General features: G+C 39.3%; 2 protein-coding genes across 8 annotated transcripts; one reads left to right on the top strand and one right to left on the bottom strand.

The window, feature by feature from the left end:
* Positions 1–346: 346 nt before the first annotated feature.
* Positions 347–15499, top strand: LOC122419153 (Pcf11 cleavage and polyadenylation factor subunit). Of its 6 annotated transcripts, none has more exons than XM_043433456.1 (17): positions 347–520; positions 2576–2875; positions 4690–4815; positions 5290–5472; positions 5579–5812; positions 5935–6036; positions 6307–7873; positions 8030–8138; positions 8606–10090; positions 10244–10486; positions 10605–10942; positions 11051–11321; positions 11486–11712; positions 11859–12100; positions 12257–12271; positions 12455–12932; positions 13612–15499. In XM_043433456.1, the coding sequence occupies exons 2-17, from the start codon at positions 2711–2713 to the stop codon at positions 13953–13955; spliced, it is 6129 nt and encodes a 2042-aa protein (XP_043289391.1). In that variant the 5' UTR covers positions 347–520; positions 2576–2710; the 3' UTR covers positions 13956–15499. The 6 variants fall into 6 exon arrangements, with proteins under 6 accessions (XP_043289391.1, XP_043289394.1, XP_043289392.1 ...); XM_043433459.1 differs by lacking the exon at positions 347–520 and adding an exon at positions 527–939 and having other exon boundaries at positions 5290–5451; XM_043433457.1 differs by lacking the exon at positions 347–520 and adding an exon at positions 527–939 and having other exon boundaries at positions 8033–8138.
* Positions 14944–18898, bottom strand: AsnRS-m (asparagine--tRNA ligase, mitochondrial). Of its 2 annotated transcripts, XM_043433463.1 has the most exons (6): positions 18862–18898; positions 18625–18705; positions 18207–18529; positions 17435–18006; positions 16421–16868; positions 14944–16136 (listed from the first exon to the last, which is right to left on the bottom strand). In XM_043433463.1, exons 3-6 carry the CDS (start codon positions 18342–18344, stop codon positions 15876–15878), a joined length of 1419 nt encoding a protein of 472 aa, XP_043289398.1. In that variant the 5' UTR covers positions 18345–18529; positions 18625–18705; positions 18862–18898; the 3' UTR covers positions 14944–15875. The 2 variants fall into 2 exon arrangements, with proteins under 2 accessions (XP_043289398.1, XP_043289399.1); XM_043433464.1 differs by lacking the exons at positions 18207–18529; positions 18625–18705; positions 18862–18898 and adding an exon at positions 18127–18188.
* Between the last annotated feature and the right edge of the window lie 97 nt (positions 18899–18995).

Below are 18995 nucleotides of genomic sequence, written 5' to 3'. Positions count from 1 at the left end.
GATATGGGAAATTTACTACGTACTGGGATTACTGAAAACTGAAAAACTTAGTCCGATTTGGTTCTATTGAGCAATGCTGGAACCGAGAGAGATAGATTTGGGGCGTTTCTGCCAAATTTGGGCATGCATGTGCAAATATTTCAATCTGAACGATCTGAATATATATTCATTTTTTGTGGCGTCCAACACATTTCTTTCCATGTTTGACTAATAGAGGTGTTGTTGACCCTTAGCCGAAGCCACGGCCGAAGCGGATATTATTCTCCGTAGGCAGGCTAGACTCACTCATCGTTCTGCCGGGAGTCCAGCCGAAAAGAAGAAGTGTGTCGCCTGGTTAGTACTCATTCAGCCAGGAACTTTCTTGGTGGACTGTACCCTGTACCAACACTACCAACAGAGACAGCAGACAGCTACGCCTTACTCAACTGTCTCTCTCGAAATACGGAGAGCGTGTATCTTTATTAAAGTTCAGTGGTTCCAGACGAGCTTCGCGCCTTTCCAGGTTTATCGTTGAAAGCTAGTACGATATTCACAAAATCGAATAATGTAGCAGTTGCATACTATTGCTACTAAACGTTTTCCATATGTACCCCCTCGATATGTACGATTTTGCACAGCCATCTAGGCACTCACTCATAGGTCGCGTCAGTGTTGATTTCGAAACGTAATGCTATAAAACGAATGTTCGGATTGGTAAAAAAAATGAAGATCCTACGATTGAAGAAAACGTAGCAACCAATCACGCGTCTCGTTTCAAAGCACGGGCAATACCGTTAGAAGCATCACGACAAACTTCTTATAATCCGCGTCGCCATTTTGCGTCTGATATTTCCCGTTCTCGCGTAAGCAGTTCAACTGCGTGTGTGATTTCGCGAACAGTGTACAGTTTTTCCTTTGTCCAACGGGATAAGTAAAAGTTTCGCAAGATGCTACGTTAAGGTAAATAATCAATTGCAATTAAGCTGGAAATTCTTTAAAATCGTGAGTTTTTGGTGAAAACGTGCCAAAGGGGGCTACCGGGAGTGGGACGAGGATATGTTTGAGAAAAAATTCGATAAAATAGCACGGGCGTTTAGCGAATCCAGCTGCCTGACTTCTCTCCATGGTTACATCTCGTGTATCGCTGTGATTTTTTTACCTGTGAAAAATATGTGGTCGATCCAACTTTTCTCTCTGGGATTTGTTTCTTTCAAGGTCATACCCAGTCACCAATTTCACAATATCGTAACGTCCGTGTTTTCATTCCAAATGTGTTCGCCTTTTTTTCTATGTACTTTTTTCCTTAATCCGAACATCGATCGAAATACAGGCTTTTATAAAAAATCAAAGCGCTTGGTTGCTTCGAGCTTGTTGTTTCAGCTTGGTTTAAAAAATTTCTCTATTGGCATATTTCGGCGGTTCTTCAATCGAAATTTTTGTAAGATGCGACGTCACGTATTCATCGTTTTTTATTGGCACTGCTGTTATTTGCCAGGTCAACGTGCTCAGCTATAGAGTTGCGGCAGCGACTCGGAGACAAGTACATTTATGTTATGACTAGTTGCTGCCAGAGACTCTTTACGGGAGCGATAGCGTTTCCAATTGTTTTCGAAAATTTTCAAAATTTTTCAATCTCACTTTCCACGTCAATTCATTCTGTAGTGTCTACTATGATTCCAGTAAATATAATAATAGTACAAATTGTTTCATTCAGCCTCTAATTTATATTCAATCCCTCCAGTTTGTTCTTTTCAACTATTTATAGAATTTTGTTTATCATTACAACTAGTTGGTCGTAACGACAACAATTTACTAAAAATTGATTGTACAAGTGATAGTGCATTATGACGTGGACAATATATATCATTTTAGATAGTGCGAACTCAGATTTTAGACATTTCGGAAATGACATTTGGAACAAGATTTTATGGTAAATATGTTGAATCTGAGCTTTTGCTTAGAACTGCCCCAAATTTTTTCCAACGTTTTTTATTATCAAAAAATGATATTTTATAATATTGAACTCATATAGAATTTAAAATCTGTAAACCTCTACTAGGATTATGACCTAAAATTCTGTCTCTGAACAATCTGGAATTTGGAAGGACAGAATTCTCCTGTTTCATTATTGCTTAGTGACACCTGATGCTCAGAAAAGAGTTGGATAAAATTTGAGCTGTAGCGATGATTCAAAATATTTACCCAGTTTTTTTTTCCATGGTGTTGGGAGTACTCCTCCATCTTAATATTATATAAGATACGATTTTTTAATAATGAGAAATGCTGAAAATAAATTAGAAACCATTTAGGGCAGAAGCCCTGATTTGTCAATTTGACTGATTTTATTTAAGAAAATGGAAAATCTGATGAAAATTACGGTGTAATAAATGCATTTCGTAGAACGAGTATTAAAAATCTTGATAGACTTTGAAATTTAGATCTGGAGAAAATTTTTCATTGAGAAGAGGTTGAAGCAGCTTAGGCATTAGTAGAAAAAAAAAGTCGTTCAAGCAAATTCAAGATGAGCCAAGCGTCTGATCCCACTCTGTACAAACACAATAGATTGAGAATATCAACATCATTTTTGATTTTGCAGAGTTGATGGTTGTGAGGCAACTTGAGGACGAGTTGAGGATCAACTGTGCAGAGCCGAAGACAGAAAGGGAGAGAAAGAAGCTGAGGAAGGCAGGAAAAGGAAGAAAAATTGTTGAAAGGAGCGAAACTAGGCAAGATGACCTCAACCAAGTCCAAGGAGATTGCTGACGAATACATATCGTCGCTCTCTGATCTGACAATAAACAGCAAGCCACTGATTAACATGCTCACCATGCTGGCAGAGGATAATGTCGAGCACGCACCTGCGATCGTCCAAGCAGTCGAGAATCACTTGCAAAAGGTTATTTATACTTCGTAGTTATATACTTCTGAACAAGGCGAAAAAAACTTGATATTAAAAATCGAAAAGACTGAGAAAATTGTGATTCGTTTGTTTGCAAATAATTAAACGAAAAAAATGTGTAATCGAAGGGTTTCTTGCAAGAACGTATTCCAAACATCCTAAATCGATTCGTATCCTCGTGTACATTTTTATAGTAGATTATTGCTCCATTTAAGACTGCAATGAGTTAAATATAATTCTAAAATGAAATACCAAAAATAAATCATTTTTTCACGCATATTTATAAAAATAACATTGGATAAGTCTCGATTGTGGACTTATTCGTCTCACGTTTTTTCAACCCTCAAGCATTAAAGATCGATAGTCTATATTTGTCGCGAAAAACCGCACGAAAATTGACCCTTAGCCATCTTCCATAAGCGTAATAATAATAATTATTGATTACTATCTCAACATGAATGAATAATAAATGGATAAGACGTATATGGTCGTTCTTTGGTCACAAACCCCCCTTGAAGCTTCTCTTAAAATTTCTCATGGCATGTTTTCCCTCGATTAAAATCAAACTCGAATTCCTCGCACGGAAACTTCCAATCGCATTTCTCGAACGGAGCAAACAATCCTCGTAATCGATTAGCAATAGAAAAACCAAGAAGTCGAGTCAGTGAGGAAGAAAAATTGATATGTATGAAAATAAAGTTTGGCGCCTCTGCGCAACGTGTGTCTGAGAATCGAAAATAAAATATGATATCCCGGCACGATTGCACACGATTTCGAAACGAAGCTTTGTACTTGAACGAACAGACCATTTTTTTTTTCTAGCACATTCCGTATACATTTTTTTCTCACGTTCTTGGAACATTTGTGACTGCAATATAAAATGCAGTAAAATTGACCAAATGAAATATTGATTATGTGGAAACGAAAAAAAAATGATAAAAAATAAACAAGAATAAAAAAATACAATATTACACAACTGACTTTGACACTGCTATCGTATGTTTTTTAAGATTTTTGTTGTATCGCTATCGTTTGTCTTTTTCTTTTTTTTTTGCCTTCTCTTCGTTGTCTCAGTGATTTTTGTTTTTCTTTCTTCTTAATTTTCCATTTTTCGGTAAAGTGCCCGTGGATATTTCAACCCAGAAGATAAGAATTTCAATCGTGCTCATTCGCTCGTTTGAAATGCATGTGGTAATAACTAAATACAGACGGAAAACGTGCAAACGTGTACGAGCAATTCTCCGTAATCGGACAATTTAAAAATTTGGGATGTTGTGATGTTTTGTTCTGCTATTGGGTACTGTAGAATGTTTGGGTGTTGGCAATTCGTTCAACCTGCGGGTACAGAAAAAAAAAATTCCATAATGTGCACATATTATGCTTAAAATATTATGTAATTATTGAGAGATTATGATTGTTCAATTAAAATGATATCATGACTGATGGTTTCTTTCATTTTTCAAATAATATTTGAATAAAAAAATCGAGTACACGATTGGGTAACATTTGCAACTGAGAAAGATTCATAAATTCATTCACGTAAATGTCTTGCTACGAAATAACAAGGTCTGCGAACGAAATAATAACGGCGAAAGTCCGAAATGAAAAGAAAAAAGTAATTTATTAAATGAGGTGCACTCGAAGATGGTGGTGGTTCCTGATTGGTGACATCATCCACGACGGACGTTGAACGTCCGTAACAACACATAAAATATATAAACAAACGAATGTGAAAACTACGCGCGACAAAGCAATCCGGCTTTTTTGGACGTATGGAATAGTGTGGGAATCGTTGTTGTGTGTTTTAATAGGTGAGAAGCGAGATCAAACTACCCGTCCTGTATCTCATCGATTCCATCGTCAAGAACGTTAATGGAGCTTATCTTAGCCTCTTCACACAAAACATCGTTAATACTTTCTGCTGCGTTTTCGATAAGGTAAATGAAGAAAGTCTACTTTCCCTTTGAGCATTTTTCACAGGCATTACCGCACCGAAATGTTTTATTCGATCAGAATACGATGAAACGTCGAGTGGAAATGTCACAATGGTTGAAAAGTGGCAACTATTTGGCATACTGACGAAGCGAAGGATTCATTTGACGTCACAAGAATTGTTTTCAGAAGTTTGTATTCATCACTCATCGACGATTGTTTTCCGTCGATGAGTCTAAAATGATATTCAAATTTTTCAAGTCTTCGCTGATGTACTCAATATTTCACGAGGACGTAAGATAATAGTTACGTCAATACGGGTCTGTGACCCTCGCGATTCAATTCATCGCGAAAGATCGTAACACGATTGAAACAGTGATCGAAGAAAAACTTTCGTTGTGCTTGACCATATTTCATAAATGAGAATGTTTCATGCGACATGGTAATATTGAATAATATTCTACTGTAATTAAACGCAGGTGGACGAAAATACACGTTCGAGCATGTGGAAACTGAGGCAAACGTGGAACGAAGTATTTCCGGCCAAGAAATTGTACTCTCTCGATGTCAGAGTTCAAAGTATCGATCCAGCTTGGCCGATCACGACGCCACCGCCGCAGATATCGTCCGGTTCTATACACGTAAATCCACGGTTTTTGGTGGTGAGAATCTCACCCGTAATTTTATGTTTAAAATCGGAAATGCCAAATTTTATCGATTCCGTCCGAAATTCATGACGTTTTTTTTTCGTTCTTTTTCGTTTGACAGTCGACTCCTACTACACCAACTCCACCCATAGGACAATCGCCAAGCGTCTCCTTGACGAGCAATGACTCGACATCGATGAGCGAAGCCGTAATGAGGGAACAACTACTCAAGAAAAAACGTGAACTCTTGGAATTGCAAAAACGCAAGCTCGATCTCGAATTACTGCAAGCTGAAACGAGCCTGGAACAACAACGTCGACAATTGGACAAACAAGTTGCCGGTGCATCTAGTGTGGTGAGATTTTTTTTTTTTTCATTTTCTTTCCATTTTTAAGTATTTGTTTGCTATTCTTTTTTAAACTGAGAAATAAAATATCTTTCAATCGTTTAATAATTCGAAACTAATGTTTATTTTAGGTTGTGCCCACAGCTCATGTGATACCAACGACTGATGTTTCACAGCCGAAACCTGTTGCACCTGTAGTCCCTAGTCAAGCTACTAAGCTAGTGGCCAAACAGGTTAATATATTTCATTACACATTTTTTTTATTTTTCATTCGTCAGTAGCGTTTTGTTTTTCAATGTTTTCATATAGTTTTAAATCTACATTTTCTTGCACAAAAGTGTTGAATTTATGAAAATTTCAAGTTTTATGCAGTTCGATGCTTATTCGAAAATATTTTTGCTCCTCAACGAACACGGATAAATAATGAATTGTGTAATTATTTTAAAGGAAACTAATTTCGTAGGCACTAATGGTTGATGTTTTTTCTCAAAAAAAATGTATAGTTCCCAGCAGCTGCCGCGTCTCTGTTGAAGAACGTTGGAAGTGCAAACGGTCCCCGAATAGCGCCTGCGAGTAGTATAGCGGTCGCATCGGCTCGTCCAGTCTCACGCGATCCCCGATTGAAGCCGTTGCCATCGGTCGGAGACCAAGGAAGCGGTTCAATAACGGATCCTCGTTTGCGTCCGATCTCGTCGTCAGACGTACATCAAAAGGTCCAACAACCAGTAGCATCAGCAGCAGCAGCAGGAGGAGGTGGCGATGGAAGAGGTGGCGAAGGAGCAGGAGGGGGAGCAGCAACAGCAGCGGCGGCGGCAGCGTTAGCGTTAGCGTCAGCAACGACAACGAGCATAAGCACTGTACTTTCAGACCAATTAAAACAGCAGTTGATAACGAAACAGGCTGTGACTAGCGCAATGAGCAAGCCTTTGTCGAATAATGCCGGGTCAGATTTCGCGTCAACGTTTTTGAACGCTAGTAATAACGATAATCCTATTTCGGCACACGAAAATGCCAACAACAACAACAACAACAACAACAACAATAAAACACTAAGTGGTATAACGAATAAAGAGGGTGTAACGCATCGTGCGAGCCAAAAGAAAGAACCCAGAACGTCTAGTAATAATAACGCTAACAATAATAGTTCAAAAAGTATTCAGTCACAATCACAAACGGCGGGTTTATCGACATTAGCTGGTAGCGCTGGTGGTAGCTCAACTTCTTTAACGAGCATGAATTCTTCAACGTTGATGTCGGGTCTGCGAGGAAGTGGAAGCGTCATTGGTGATTCAAAGTCGCGAGAAACGACGAAGAGCAGCCGTGGTAGCGGCGGCACTTCATCCTCGTCGATCGATAAGTCTTCCACTTCCTCAAAGTCTTCGCACCGAAAATTAGGGAACAAAACTCGTTCGAAACAACCTCAAGCGTCTCCGAGTAAGATATCGAAAATCGATCGCGAATCGAGCCCCACCACCAGCACCGGCAGTAGCCCCGTTAGATCAAAATCTCGCGAAAACGAAAACAGTAATTCCATTGAGCCTAACAACGCAGCTTCTTCCATCACGAATCGCACATCACCGCTAGTGTCCTCATCATCCTCAACCTCGTCGTCATCCTCCTTCCAATCTTCGTCCAAGAGTCGTAGTAAAAAGATCAGTCTCAAATCGCGAAAACGAAGTCCGAGTCCACCTTACAGAATACCCCGTCGTCATAACGATAGCAACAAATCGTCGTCCAGCTCGAACAATACTTCTGCCGTTGGTCTTACCGAGGAGGAACAGTCCGGTTCGTTGATCGTATCGCCTCCGCATCCTCCCTCTACTTTCAAAGATATACGCGCCAATACGAGATTGAGAAATTACGTCCGGCGAAATAAGGACGAAGACAACAATGACGACAATCACGACGATGAGGTGCTTCCCGATTCAGGGAATAATCCTCTTCGTTCGGTCTCGCCGCAAGCCAAAAAAGATAATTCTTTGATCGATTCCACGAGCAAAGATGAGGATCTTAGATCGTCCGTCAATCTCCCCAATTTATCCGTTACAACCGGGGCAATACCCGAAAAGAGTAAGTTTCGAATATCACCGTATACACTTACTCGTATACCGTATACAATTTTTCTTCATTACTCTATTCTCCTCTCTTTTCCCATATTATCCCTTATAAATTTCATTCAAGCGAGAATCTCTTCTAAATACATTCCGTATTTTTTTTTTTTTTTAGTAGAAGACTTGGATCTACGAATTCTACCTCCTGTCAGTTCTAAACGACACAGCTCCGAACACGCCGAGCCTGTAGTTACGAAAAAGTCTAAAGCTGAGAAGTTCGATGCGTAAGTTTCGTACAATAATTATTTTTTTCATTTACTTTTTTTCATCTTTCCTTTGCCAAGGAGATAAAAGTTTAAGTCAAGACCGTTTTTCCCATCCTACGTCAGGAAACTGATTTTTTTTCTTTTCTCGTGCCTTTGTGCAAAAGGGGATGGTGAAATTTTTATTTTCATCACACCAGAAGTCCATTTTTTCTCGAAAGCACATGTCCAAACAGATTATATGTTTTTTTGCGAAATAGCGTTGGGGAAAAAAATAGTTTTCATGGTTCTCCGTTTTCCTCGACTGACAATCAAATTGATCGACTATTTTCATATTTTCCGCATATTTTATTCTCGTGCAAATTGTCATTCGAGTATATTTATCCAAAGTAATAGAAATTTCTTTGAAAAATGGCAAATGGATGAAATCAAAATGAAAGTAACTTGCTTGAGATTTGGATAACATGTGAGGGAATAAAAAATTGCAGGTTGTTCGGAAATGAGGACGTGGATTTAAGAACATTGACGCATCCGAAAGCTGGTCGTCCACCGACACCGCCACCGCCAGTCATATCGGGTGAAGACGGTAAGGACAGTTGGGCGAAATTAAAGACCCCGAGCAAGGGTGATCGAGAGAAACAGGCGGGTAGCGGTGGTGGGGGTGGTAACAACGAGGATAAACGGGACCGCGATCGTAACAAAGATCGTTTGGGGCGGCCAAGATTATACAATAAATTGCCGGACGATCCGAAGGAGCGTAGAAGAACTCTGTCGTCGGAAGAGCCGGAAGTCCGACCGAATCGTCGTGGCTCTCGCGGTGGTTGCGACAACGATAAAATGGAGCGGAACAGCGATCGAAATATCGAAATAATAATGAAGCAAGCTGCGGAACAATTGAAGCAAGGCTGTATATCCAGTAGCGATTATAACACGTTGATTCAAGAGGTATTGCACATGAGCGAAGATCAAAAATTACGAGCGGCCCAACGAAAGGAGAAGGAAACGGTAATCTGGGAGCCAGGAATCAATTTGGAGATGAATCGTATAGGCGGCGAGCGTCCAGGATCGGCGTTTAGCCCCTCTATGGACGGGGGAGATTTGCCGCGCTCCAAGGATCACGGGCACCCCCGAAATCGTAACGGTCCCCGTTGGCAACAGCAGAATCATCAACCGTGGCAACAGCCACCGGCTCCTTGGGCTCATCCACCCGGGCCGTCTTTTCCACCGGTGCCACCTCCTCAAGGACACTTTAACACCGATTTTCGACCAGTTGGGCCATGGCAAAATCCCCGCGCTTTTGGCCCTATTAGACCCGACTACGTGCCCTATCATCGTGGCTTTAACGCTAACATGCCGCCGAATCCGCGCATGGGTATGATGCCCGGTATGGGAGTTCCCAACGGACCCATCCTCAACATCATGCAAAATGGACCGCTCGGACCTATGGGAATCTCGACCCCGCCGCCATCGCTCCAATTGCCCTCTATCAACGGACCCAGCCCCATCATAATCAACAGCGTGCCTCTGCAATCCGGTCAAATAACGAACATGATTGGAAACTCGAATCTACCGCCTATCACCCCTGTCGGCGCAGTCACCGCTGTCACTGGCGCCAACGCAACCGCGGTCGTTCGAACATTAATATCCGACTCGTCGACGATCCCGAATTGTGACCTTGAGGACAGCCAAGATTCTTCGAATCTCAGGCAGAACAGTAGCGAATTACCATTACCTGATCCGAAACAACTTGAAGCAATTGCCAATGATCGCATGAAATCAATAGAGATCGATGGCGAACCCAGAGAAATTCGATACTATGGACAAACCGGAATTGTTTTTATGAAAGTTGATGATCCCAGAGAAATTGGTTTCCAAGACGGTACCCGAAGAGTTCTTATCGACGACAAAGAAACCATTCTATGCGCCTTTAACGAACCTTACAAAGAATTCATTTACGAGGGTCAAGTTCACAGGTAAATATACAACATTAAATATTACTACATTACCTTACTTAGCAACATTATTTAGGAATGAATTGTCAAGGAGAAAGTAGTAAAAACTTGCCGAAGGCCGATCGACCAAAAACGATGAGTTCGTGGTAATTATATTTTTTTAATTCCTGTCAGAATTCGATTGGGTGGACCTTCCAGAGAACTGTATATAGACGATCGATGGTACGAGTGTTATTTCGGTGGTTTGCCTATAAAAGTAGACCTGGGTAACAAAAAAGTAAGTGTCAAGTTAGAAGGTCCTCCACCCCAGGTGAAAATTGGAAGTGTCAAGCGGAGGGAACTTGTCGTCGGAAAAGTTCATTTAATTTTGGACGCAAGAGAATTGGTACCAGTTTTCGTTGATTCGAAACCGCAAATGTAAGTAATACTCAAAGACGAACACTTTTCGCGAAAATAGATTAAAAGTCAACGATCAAAAATGTCCATTTCGCGTATCATCTTTTCTGAGTTGTTGAATGTTTTTTTTTTCCGAAAGCTTCGAGATCGACGGCAAACCACAAATTTTGGAATTCATCGACTGTCTGGAGAGAGTTTTACTTAACGGTCGACCATTTAAAGTGGTATTCGGTGGTTTGCCAACGTCGATTATCGTGCGTGGCAAAAAACACTTTTTCCGTTTTACCGTTTTGCCGCCCGGTATACGTCCTGGATATGTGAAAATTCTCGGAATGCGAGGAGAACCGCCCAAGGAATATTCCCAAGAAATGATCCAGGAAAGCCCGGCATCAACGACAATTCCAAGTATTCAGAGCGCCGAGCACGATTCAGCCTCGCAAGATAGCTCCGAATTGATCACCCCAGGCATCAATTCCGGTATAAATGATACAAGTTTTATTTTCATAGAAATGCATACACGACTGTTTTCATAGGTTCAATAATATAAAATCAAATTGACTACATCAAATTGATAAATTTTCGTAGAATTACAAGTCAACGCTTTGCCTTCGACGCTTGCGGCTCCGGTTGCTTCCCCAACCTCTACTGTGCCTTACAAAGCTGAAATAACTGAAGCTACGACAACTCCTGCGCCACCGGTCCTAACTTTACCGCTCAATATGAACGAGCTTTTCCAGAGACTCGTTGAAACTGGAATCGTTCCGAATATTACAGGACAGAAGAAACCAGACGAAGAAGAGAAAAAAGAACCGGTGATACTCCCAGTCTCGTTTGATAAACCGGAAACGCTTAAAGTGTAAGTGAAAAATGATTGTTACTACCATTTCTATACGTTTCGTTGGGTAACTAGTTTGAACAGCTGAAGGGTCATTGCGGTCCACGAGGGTAACAATTTTAATATATATTTACAAAGTTATATTCAATCGATAGAAATAATTTTTTTTTTTTTTTTAATTACAGTAAACAGCCGGCTATCGCTTCGGCGTTGTATAGTGGCATACAATGCAGTTCTTGCGGTGCTCGTTTTGCGCCTGAATTGGCCACACGTTATAGTCACCATCTTGATTGGCATTTCCGACAAAATAGACGGGAAAGGGACTCTGCGAGAAAAGCACACTCTAGACCGTGGTATTATGACGTTAGCGATTGGATTCAGTTTGAAGAAATCGAAGATCTAGAGGACAGAGGTGAGTAATATTATTTTTTCTTGGATTTCAAATAAGAAAAATCCGTGGCCTCGACTTTCATTTGATAGAGAACCTTCACAATCGGTACGAACATGAGATCATCTGCAATATCCTTTTCGATTAAAAATAAATATAACGTTATCTAGCTCAAAGTTGGTTCGAAACGGAAAAACAAACGGCTGAGACTGAAGGAACCGCGACCGAAGATTCACCCCAAGAAACAACCCAACCCAGCGTTCCAACTGGATCTGATGAAGATTCTCGTTGTCAAGTCTGTCACGACGTTTTCGAGCAATTTTATAACGAAGAAAAGGAAGAATGGCATTTAAGGCCTACGGTTACGTATGAAGGAAAAAATTATCACCCCATGTGCCTCGAAGATCACAAGGTAAAGCCTGCAATGCTTCAACACAACCACGATCGGATATGATTTTTTTGCAATTGTCCTTGTTCTCCTGCCCGTTCTTACATAAATGCTTGTATGTTATTAATTAACTGTGTTCCTTTTTTCTGTCACATTAACGCAAAAAACCTATATCTATAGGAGAAATGTTTGTTGGTACGTTCTTATTCATAACTATATAATCTTCGATAGACTAAAATTGCTCTCCACACATTGCGTTTTTTTTTTTTCAAGCATTATTATTTACATTGGCGTAGAAAAGAATTGAGCAATTCGCGTTGCTATCGCAAAAATACAAATAGAAAAAATTGTACTCTCATTGGTGGAATTATTTTGCAGCGATCGCTCGAAAAGTCGGCTCTGGCCCTTCTTGAGGAAGAGAAAAAAGAAGCTGCCGACGAATCCACTACCATGCCTGAAGAGTTAAAAGCTCTCGAGAGCGAAACTACCAAGGAAAATACCGATGCGGAAATGATCGAGGAGAAAATACTTGAGGACAAAAACATCGCCGATGAAAGTGTTGAGAATAACGCGAATAACGAAAATTCCATCGCTAAGAGTGACGATGAAATGGAGAAGGTGAAGATTTCGGAGGAGAGTTCTAACGAAGAGGCTCAGAAAATAGAAGGAACGGATAAGGATATTGAGGAAGACAAGTTGGAAGGTGGGGACGACGCGGTGCTTAATAATCTCGAAAATATCAAAATTAAAGAAGAACCGATCGATCCGATCGAGAGTGAGGAACTCCAGGAAGGTGAGAATGGCTTCCAGTTTGGCAACGTCGAGATTAAACAAGAACCTACCGATCCCGAACCTGGTGAGGTTTTCCATTATTATTTCGTTAATGATACTTTTATCATCTTTCATTCCAATAATCATCATTTTTTGTCTACCATCTTTATTTTACTCTGTCATTCTTTTCTCCCTAAGTATATGATATTATCATTTTTTAATTTTTTATAAGTACGTCAAGGATATGAAAAAAAATCTATAACTTTAGACTATATTTTTTTCACACTGAAAACTCGTTTGATGCATGATGGTTACAATTTTTGTTTTCTAAAAATATCGACCGTGACGATATGTCTAGCGTGTCAATAAGAAGACAGTACTTTCAATTAATTTTCATATTTTTTTACACCATAAGAAGAAACATTTTCTAATGACAAATTTAGTATTGTCAATCATAACCTGGCAACAATGGATACGTGGTTAATTAATTGCCATAATCAACTGCCAAGTTAAGTAGCTTTCGGTAAGATTAGAACTCGACTGTAGAAAAAGGGGAGGATGGGCTCTCGAAGGAATAGGGGAGTTGGTGAAGTGAGAAAAAATGAGTTTCATTCCAAGATTCCACTTATAGCCTTATGCATTTTCTATCGTTGTAATGAATCACGGCAAAAAAACAGTAATTGAGAATTGAAAAGGAGATGTTTTTAGAAAAAAAATGACAAACATGCGTCGACAAGTTGTAATATGAGAAAATAATTCGATAGATCACGAGGAGAGCATGTTAGCTGAGTCAGCGGTCGTCGACACAACTCACACGGCTGTAAAGAGTTCGATAGATGGCAACGTGGAGTTGGACTCGGCGACAACAACGATTCCGCCAGCTCCATCGAGAATCAAGATCAACATAACAAAACCGTTGGCCACGAAGGAGCCGGATGATTCAAAGGAGAAGCCAAAGGATAAATCAACTGGAGAATCTTTACCGGAAGAAACCACAACACCGCTTGTTGCGGCCTCTTTAAAACCTGCGCTCCAAGGTAGGAAATTGTCGAACTTGCCACCGATCGAAAAAGGACACGAGCTCTCGGGGCTGTGTTCAATTATGTAAATATCAATATTTATAAAGTGGATGAAGAAAATTTCCATGAACTGGAGAGACAAAAAGCAACCAACTGCCGTGATCGAAATGAGGAAGACGCACCCGTAGTATTTTAGAGCGTGATTGACGATCGGCTCTGGTTTTTCCCGTAATTATTTAAATTCATGAGCTTTTAAATCGTGTGAAGAAAGAAAAAAGAAAAAGAATAAAAGTTAATTAACTGAAAAACCAGATTGGATTATCACTGAATGTAAAGCTCGTACGGCATGATAAGTTTTATTCTTTCGAGTGAGGACATTGAAACGAATGATTTATAATCCTATTATTGCACTTAATTTATAACACGGGTTGAACTTGATAAATTTATCGTTTGACATTTCACGCTTACTGCGAAGTAGTGAACAAAGAACAAATAATAACTTCGGCTAAACTTTCTTTCGAAAAGAAAGTGCAATGAAAAATCGTGTGAATTCTGAATCACACTAAAAGTTTCGACCAGCAGATTAGTCTCATCACGTCGTACAAGCTACTGTTAATTTTTAATTTTATTGTGTATTTTACCTTCGATTGTTTCTTGTCGTAAACAGTCTAGGTCGGGAAAATGAAACTCCAGTGCGCGCGGCGTATAGATATGTTCGCGAGTGTGAAGACCTCGACGGGGACAAAGAACCGAACGAAGGTCGTTGAAACTGTAAATATTTAGGGTTAATTTCGTCGACGTAATTTCTGAGTTGAAAAAAAAATGTAAACACAGTGAATAGCATTCCTCGTAGTATTGCGCGCAACTCTGAGATAATTTTTTATCCTGAGACGCAGCAATCCGTATATGCACAAAGACTTGTGAACGAATGAAAAGAACAAAGGAAAATATTTCTTACGATTTGTACTTTGCGAACAGTATGAGAAGAAACAGTGTTTCGTAAGCTTTTTTTTTACACGGGTTTTCTTTCCCGTTACGGATGGGTGAAATTGAACGAAAGAAAGCATTATTACGAAGTGTGAGCGAAATTTTTTTTTTCTTTTTTTCACTCCGTCGTTGGTTATGTACAAAATGTGTGATATACGATTATCAATTGTATTGTACATAAAAGTAATAATTGTAGGTGATAAGTTCAAGTGAAAAACGAAATATTTGAGCGATTCAAATTTTTCGTAAACAATTTCGATGAGAGAAAAGATTATTTTGTTGTATGAAAAGAAAAAGAAAAGAAAAAAATAATTGTTGATCACTCGAGAGTTTTTGACTTTCATTGGTCATCTGTTTATCAAACCCAATACTTGCTAACCTTTTTAGTGATAATTTAGAGGCCTGTATCAACTTTAATGAAAGATATTAAGCGACATTGCAAGAACGACGAAACAAAGAAAATGAGGAACCGGCAGGGGCCCGAGAACTCGCCCAGGATACCCTTGGATATCAAAGCACAACCTATGCCAGTTATTCGAATTAAGTATCACGATAGTCGATGGGAAAGAAAAGTTCATCCGCGTAGTTTAGTTTGGAGCTTCGTATAGATTATGCAAATAAAAATAATAAAAATAAGGCAACAGAACGAGCGTTTTTCTTTATCCCGTCTCGTTTCCTTCAAACTTGGCACTGAATCCTATCGAAGCAATCCCAAGGGGAATTATCATTAGACCGGATACGTGGACGAAAAAAAAGTTCGCGACATATTGTCACATTGAAAATCCAGTTCCTCTTTCTTGACCTGTAAAAGCATCTTTTTGTTTTTCGTTTGGCCACTTGCGTGCCCATTTTGCTCAGAGTTCTAATGGAGTAAAATTACTCATCGACACAAAACGAGTTCATTCTTTTTCATTTTCGCGTCGAGCGATTCGGTGTCCAGTGATTCTATCTGTTTAGTTTTTCTTTGTTCGGCTTTTTGGCCAAAAGGGTGAAATCACAACACAAAGACCTGAAAAGTTTATTCATAGAGTGCAATTGTGCGGCCATCGGGGAAAAGGTATGACATCTTTGATGTTTGGTATTCCCAGCACGCATTGCAAAAATCTTTCGAAACCCATGCCAAAGCCGCCGGTCGGTACATTTCCAAATTTACGGAGCTCAAGATACCAGTTGAGATTCAAACCGGGTGGCAGATTTTCCTTCAATACATCGTAATCGTCCTCTCTCAGACTACCTCCGAACAGTTCACCAACCTCTGGCACCAAAAGATCCATTGCGGCAACCTTAAAAAGAATTTTCTTCTACTTAGCACATTTAGTACATAGCATTTTAGTATGTGGCACACTCCTTATTCTACAATAAAATAGCCATAGAGGGTGGGAAAAAGAAGTATTGTAAAAACGAATAATTTTATCCTAGAAGCACCATGTTGATACGGAGCGGTACCTCAATGATCGAAATAATTTCCGATTTTAACGCGAATTTCCATTGTGACATTTAATTGCTACTCAGATTCAACCTTTTTTGTGAGGAATTAGTATGATTGACAAAAACGATATATACATACCTTTGACGAGTCGTTTGGACAGGTTTTCATGTAGAAGGGTTTCATATCTTTAGGCCAATTAATGATGAAAATAGGAATGCCATTGTTATGTTTAACGAGAAATAGTTCGTGCTCTTTGGAAAGACCTTCGTCATGGTGAACCGGAACCGTCAGACGATCTGAATTTCTCTCGAGTATCGTAATCGCTTCATTGTAATCGATAATACCAAAATTTGACTCGAGCCAAGATGGCACTGGAGCGCCTATTGAACGCATATCTCCTTCACCTTTCTCGAGCAAATATTTTGTCATCGATTTCACCAGCAACTCGGCCTCAAGCATTATCTCATTGATATCTGTGGTAAAAGCCATTTCCGCTTCCATCATGTAAAATTCACTCAGATGCAATCGTGATTTTGAATTCTCCGCTCGAAATGTCGGACCAAATGAATAAACTTTCGAGAGAGCTCTGGAACAGACATAGAGGAAACCTAACTTGTTAGAATAAAGAAAAAATGGAAGTTCTACCGATTGTTTTCATTCCACCAAGCGATGTATGTAAATTTGTTTCACGGGTTGCTTATGTATGATGAAAAAATTCAATTCATTTCAGAATATTATGAAAAGTTAGTTGAACACAGGTTTTTACCCAATACTTTCCATGTAAAGTATAAATATAAGTTGCAAGAAAAATTAATTTCATTCATCCGAATTTTCTTTTTTTTGATGCTATAAAATTCAATTATTCTAATTTTGAGACTTTCACGGCCATTGTTGTAAAATTTACTATGCGTAGCTTCCGGATGAACGCCGCTTAAATTATCAGCATGTTACCAACTTTTCGCAAACGTAACAATTTACAGTTACAACGTATGTTATAGTTTTTTACAGGGAGCTTTGGTATCTGAGCTCTCAGCTGTGATGATGCAAACTATAACATTTGCGAAGCATTGGCAACGCACTGATAATTTGCACAGTGTCCAATTTACACACAGTAACTTTTACAAAATTCAATTATCTTGTTATAAGATTCACCTTGCCATAGCTTCTAAGTGGAGCTGCGCAGAAACTGTGAGAAAGACTTTACCGTTGAAATAAGCATCTTCCAAATTAGTGTTTTCCTTGCGCATAGTTTTTAGCAATCCTATAGATTCGGGTCTGACATTGAAGACTTCGCCAGCTCCTTCACAATCATTGGAGGTTAAAATGGGTGTGTGAACATTAATGAAATTTCGTGATTTCATATGTTCCCCTAGAGAAGTAGCAGCCAAATCTCTAAGCCGCATTACGCTTGAGAAAAATCGTGTCCTTGCTCTTAGGTGTAAATATTGGCGTACATAGTCGATAGAATATTTGATCCTTGGAGCAAAGGGATAACCCTCGTCCAGAATGCATTTACCCAGAAGTTGAATTTTTTCAGCATGTAACTCGGGCCGTCCATTGGGAGCAAATGTTAACTCTCCTTCGATGCTCACGCTACTTCCAAAACTTAAATCTTCAGGTTTATCTTCTTTTTTCATGACAATTTGTAAAAACTGGGATGAAGAACCGTCATCGACATCAAGGAAGATATTTTCCTTCATTTTTCTGATCGCTCTCACCCATCCCTGTGGGGATAAATAGAAATGTAATACGTTAATAAAAACATACCGAATAATATACACATATAACTTTGTTCCTTCAAAAATTTTGACTGTGTGATAATTTTAATCCATGAAACATCATACTTTGAGAACGATATCTTGACTTTCACTGTTTGCATTCTAGATTAATGGTAACTACGTAAAAGAATGGATAGCTCTCTAACCTGTACTTTAGCGCGTTTCCCCTGGTATTCACTTGCCCCCGCTTCCGCTATTCGCGAATAACTGTGAGAACATTTATAACTACCCACGCACTTATTCATTTGTGGTAGCAGAAATCTACCGATGTATCGACTTAACATCGTCGATTATGATGTTATTTTTTATGTTCTCAATTATAATTGATAGCTGGTTATAACCTTCGCATTCGGAACTTTGAAAAGGCAACGGAGTGAAAAGAGCTTTTCTCTGAGAATGATGGGAGACAGGACGACGAAGTCCGACGTCGTTGTCGATATGATCACAGATGATCACGAATCTAGGACATCTAGGAGTACAATGTTTCATTTTGGTGTATACTTCTTTTTAACATCAATGGCGCAGCAGGCACAAGTCGCGTTTTTCGAAAAAAAATCCACTTACGAGTTCGACACCGGAGGGATATGCTGGAAGTTTTTTCTAATATCGTAGTGACAATAACAGAGAGAATCTCCAGCAGCATCGCTATATATATAAATAAAAAGCATTCGACTGACGCTTCTGTAAATTCTTACCGACCGATTTTGGATTTTTGTTTTTATAAAGTAAATCGTTTGTTGGGCTTTTGTTGGCGATTTTACATAAAAATTGATGCTCATTATAGAATAGTTAATTAAAAACCTTGGATAAAAGTATCTGTGTAAGGTTGGACTAAAACATTGATTGGATAAAAAAATCATCCAATTTTTACATTTCATTATTTTAATGAACTAATTTCCAACAATAAAAGATTCATTTAATTAAAATAAATTTCA

Source organism: Venturia canescens, chromosome 1 (assembly GCF_019457755.1).
Source record: "Venturia canescens isolate UGA chromosome 1, ASM1945775v1, whole genome shotgun sequence".
NCBI lineage: Eukaryota > Metazoa > Arthropoda > Insecta > Hymenoptera > Ichneumonidae > Venturia > Venturia canescens.
This window is presented reverse-complemented; position numbering and strand designations above follow the sequence as displayed.